The sequence below is a fragment of the Tupaia chinensis genome, unplaced genomic scaffold, assembly GCF_000334495.1.
Source record: "Tupaia chinensis unplaced genomic scaffold, TupChi_1.0 Scaffold000539_1, whole genome shotgun sequence".
Lineage (NCBI taxonomy): Eukaryota > Metazoa > Chordata > Mammalia > Scandentia > Tupaiidae > Tupaia > Tupaia belangeri.
In genome coordinates this window covers 5,229,982-5,234,228 of record NW_006160052.1, presented here as the reverse complement: position 1 = coordinate 5,234,228, position 4,247 = coordinate 5,229,982, and the positions used below count along the sequence as shown (strand labels likewise).

At 48.2% G+C, this 4,247-nt stretch overlaps 1 protein-coding gene across 1 annotated transcript in view; it reads right to left on the bottom strand.

Annotated features, from left to right (window-relative positions):
* The window catches only part of ABCC2 (ATP binding cassette subfamily C member 2), a 74,259-nt gene that overhangs the window by 21,204 nt on the left and 48,808 nt on the right, over window positions 1–4,247 (bottom strand). The window contains exon 19 of the mRNA XM_006157371.3: window positions 3,591–3,771. Coding sequence (XP_006157433.1) covers window positions 3,591–3,771 — 181 coding nt within the window. The remainder of the gene's footprint in view (window positions 1–3,590; window positions 3,772–4,247) is intronic.

Below are 4,247 nucleotides of genomic sequence, written 5' to 3'. Positions count from 1 at the left end.
GCATGCACCCTATAGCAAAAACCTCTCCAAAAATTAATTAATTAATTAATTAATTAATTAAATAAATAAAATAATTATTTAAAAAAAATTAAAACAAAAACAAAAACAAAAAAGCTGAATCTTGGTTAAAAAAAAAAAGTATGCTGTTTTTGTGGTGCTTTAACTTTCCGTATTTCCATTCCCCTCTCCAAAGCCTAGAAACTCATAGTCGTACAACTCTGGTAGCCAAGAAAAGTAGAGGCCTAGAAGCCACTGGAAGACACAGAGTGGGTTCAAAATCCCCTACAATGTCCTCTCCAAGGGCATTTTCCCTGCTGAATCTTGGTTAAAAAAAAAAAGTATGCTGTTTTTGTGGTGCTTTAACTTTCCGTATTTCCATTCCCCTCTCCAAAGCCTAGAAACTCATAGTCGTACAACTCTGGTAGCCAAGAAAAGTAGAGGCCTAGAAGCCACTGGAAGACACAGAGTGGGTTCAAAATCCCCTACAATGTCCTCTCCAAGGGCATTTTCCCTGAAGAATGGCCAATATTGCTTCTGTCTGAAATTCCTTCAAAGTCCCCATTAATCGAGCTTGTCTTTTTTGACCTACCTCGGAGTCAGCACAAACAATCCGCAGTTAATTGTTCAACATCACAACTGCCCGAGGTGGTAATAACAATTGGGGCAAATAAGAAACAGATCAAAACGTCCACAGGGGACTTTGATTACGACTTGATTACGATGTCCACAGGGGACTTTGATATCTCCGCTATCTTCCTGGCAACGTAGAACGCCACACGCATGTGCAAGGCTGAGCACCGCCCAGGAAATGCTGGAGAAGGCCCTCATCTCTCACCTGTGGCTGTGCAAGCAGGAAGTGAAGACTAAGGCAGAGATGTGAATTGCCAGAGTGTTGAAGACATGCCCCACCACACACACACACACACACACTCAGCAAAGGCTGAGAGACTTACTGGTTCCAGTAAACCTCCCCTGATCACCAGCCCACCACTAAAGCCAACCCGAGCAGAGACTTCAGCGGCCGCACATGACAGAGTGTAGAGTTTACAGAATTCACTCCTGAAACTAAACAAATAGGAGGAAACACAACTAAAAGCCACGAGAAAGATTGCCAGGAAACGCCCAGAAACTGAGCAAGAGGCCTCAAACATCCTTCCCGAGTACCCCAGGAGGGAAATAACCCTGCTGACACGTGGCCTTGTCCTTCCAGCCTCCAGGAGTGGGAGACAATCAATTCCTGTTGTGGAAGGCACCCAGTTTGCGGTGCTGTTATAGCAGCTAATTAGGAAACCAGTACCTGGAGCCAGTCTGGATACAGCTGACCTTGCCCTCTTGACCTTTTCGTTCCACCAAGTCCCAGGTCCCAGGTCCCATGAACACAACAACATGCTAGGCTCTGGGGCTTACCCTCCTGCTCAGAAATAGTTTTTCAATGTTTACTAGAACAAGGGCTTAATGAACTGTTTTGCAAATTGTCTTTGTATGTCAACAACAAGAAAAAAGGACTCTTTAGGCATTGTTGCCTGATTCTGGAGCCATATGGGAAGGCCCAGGGTCTGGATCCTAGGTCGACCTGAACATGCCCCGAGTACACCCAGGGGCTGCCCATTATCCTAGTCAGCTAGAAAGCTAGGGGAGGATTATCATATGGCAAAAGACACTGTCAGGGGCTCCTTTCTCTCTTCCTCTTAAAACAAAACAAAACAGGGACCAGCAGTTAGCATAATGGCTATGTCGCTGGACTCCCATGTAATTGACCACGATTCGAGTCCCGGACCCAGTGGCTTAAACTCACACTGGGTGCGTATGCGTGTGTGCCCAAGATGCCGAGAGGATAATGGAGAAGGGATTGTGGTGTGGCCGTCCCCCCCTGGGGGATGATTTCTTGCTTTCTGTCTCTCTGTCTCTGTCTTTCTGGCAAGTGCATGTGCCCTACAGCAAAAACCTCTCTAAAAAACAGACAAACAAACAAAAACAAACAAACACAAAAACCAGCCAGTATAAATGAAGGTATCAGCCACTCTAGGGAATTTTTTTAAAAAAGGGAATTCTTCAAAGGGGAACATCTACCCATGGGGAATCCAGAAACTCAAATCCAGGCATATCAGGGAAGAAGTGTCTAGAATAAGAAAACAACCCAGAGTCAGTCCCCTAGGGCATTGGTTAAGGAAGCCAATACCACAAGGCCAACACTGAACCCTGGCCCCAGCAGCTTGGAAAACACGCCAGGCACATGTGTGGGTGCCCACAACCCTGAAGGAAGGAGGGACAGAGGAAAAAGGATTGAGGTGTGACCACATGTGGCGCTTTCTCTTGCTGCTGAGCGCACATGCCCTCTAGCAATAGATGAAAGAGAGAAAGGAGGGGTGGGGAGGAGGGAAGGAAGAAAACTGCCCAGGCTGTGGCAATGTGTTAACCAGGCAATGGTTCAGGGAGATCCCACGTTGACGCTGCTCTTTGCTTGGGACCCTCCTCCCCCACTCCGGATGGGTCCTTCTGGGTTGTTTCGGGTCAGTACTTGGAGTACATACGCCTCCCTATCTGCCACCCACCCCACACTGCTCTTTTTTCCTGCTCTGACTTTCCCATGCTAAAGACTTCCTGGGCTGGACTTTCAGACTCCCATGCTGCCCAGGTGGTTCTAAACCATCACCTGTCCTGACCGCACCGTCAGAATACGCCCCACCCCCACCCCCCGCAGGTACTTCAGTGACTCCCTTAGTGACAGACCCCTGGAATGTCCCTCGCCCTGCAGATCTCGCTTTCTTGGGTCTGATCTGCTGCTGGCCACCTGAAGCTGATCGCCACAACCACGTACAGGTCTACTGTTGACAGGCCGCTGGGAAAGGGTCACCGTACACAGGGCTCCGCTGCTGACTGGAGCTCACTGGTGACCCCAGTGGTGGTGATGCCAGGAGCTGTGTGGGGACTTCAAAAAGTTCATGGAAAAAATGGAACTTAAACCATGATGCGATAGTTTTTTGAAATCTACACATGGTTTTTTCACAGTGTACATTTTCCATGAGCTTTGTGGAAGAGCCCTTGTATGCTATGGTGTATACTGCGGACCATACACCTGCCATGACTTCTGTTCTGGCCCAAACACCCAGTGGTTTGGGAGGTATTTATCAAGATCCCTTTGTTAGGGCTTATCAGAAATACAGCAATTTACCATTAGTTCCAGCCCAGGAAGCTGCCAGGAATTGGTTTTAAAGGATTTGGGGTAGACGGGATGGGAAGTGTGACTGGAGTCAATAGAGCAAGGCATTCCTAGAAAAGGGCCCGTATGTCACTGGTCTTCCTTCGTGAGGGTTACTCTTCCTGACCCTCACCTGTCCCCTCTAATGAGTGTCCTCTGCCTGCATGGCAGAGACCAGATGAGCAGAGTGAGCCATCAGTTTGGCCTAGACACGGTTTCATTTCTGTGTTTCTTACTAGAGACCCAAAGCAGAAAACTCAAGAGTTTGAATCTCTGGGGAGTGTTCCCTTCCAAATCCAGTTCACCAGATACCAAATAGTTCAGGGCGTGGATATTGGTTTATCATTCTCCCCCATGTTCCAAGTTACGTTCTGGCCCAAACCGTCCATACCTGTGGCCTCTCCTTCAGAACTCGGATGTTTGATGAATGTCTTCAGATTCTTAGAAAACACTCCTTTCTTGGCCAGCAGAGCACTGTAGGATCCTTTCTCCAAGATGGTGCCATTCCCCACAACCACAATCTCATCCACTTGGGGAAGAAAGTGAATGCTATGTGTAACCAAGAGTCGAGTCTGTGAAAACAACGTTAAGTTGTGCTCATGGCCCTGTAGCCATCGTCTTCTCCGGCTTACTCGGAAAAGGGAAGAACAGACCTATCGGTTCATTCCGGGACTTCGTGATGAAACGGTGGCCTTCATCACCTGGCATAACTGACTTTCTCTCTTTCCTTCCAAGCATGTCACCCTAAAACTACTGTGAGGTAACAGAAGGAGAGGCTGACGGTCCCCGCACCTCCCAGCATTCTCCTTTGTACTGGGCAGTGAGACTCCACCCCTACCTCGCCTATCTCCTTCAAGAATTTTGGGATGCTTCTGGCCAGCAGGTGACAGGGGTGATGAGACCTGGGCCCAGCTGCCTTCAAGACTCCCATCCTTGTGACTCTGTCTCCTGTAGTGACAGTGAGGTTTGTCCTACATATATTCTCCTTCACGTTCCTGGCTAGCCAAAGGTTGGGCTTAGAAATGTCACTGGAAGGACCTGCAGTTAG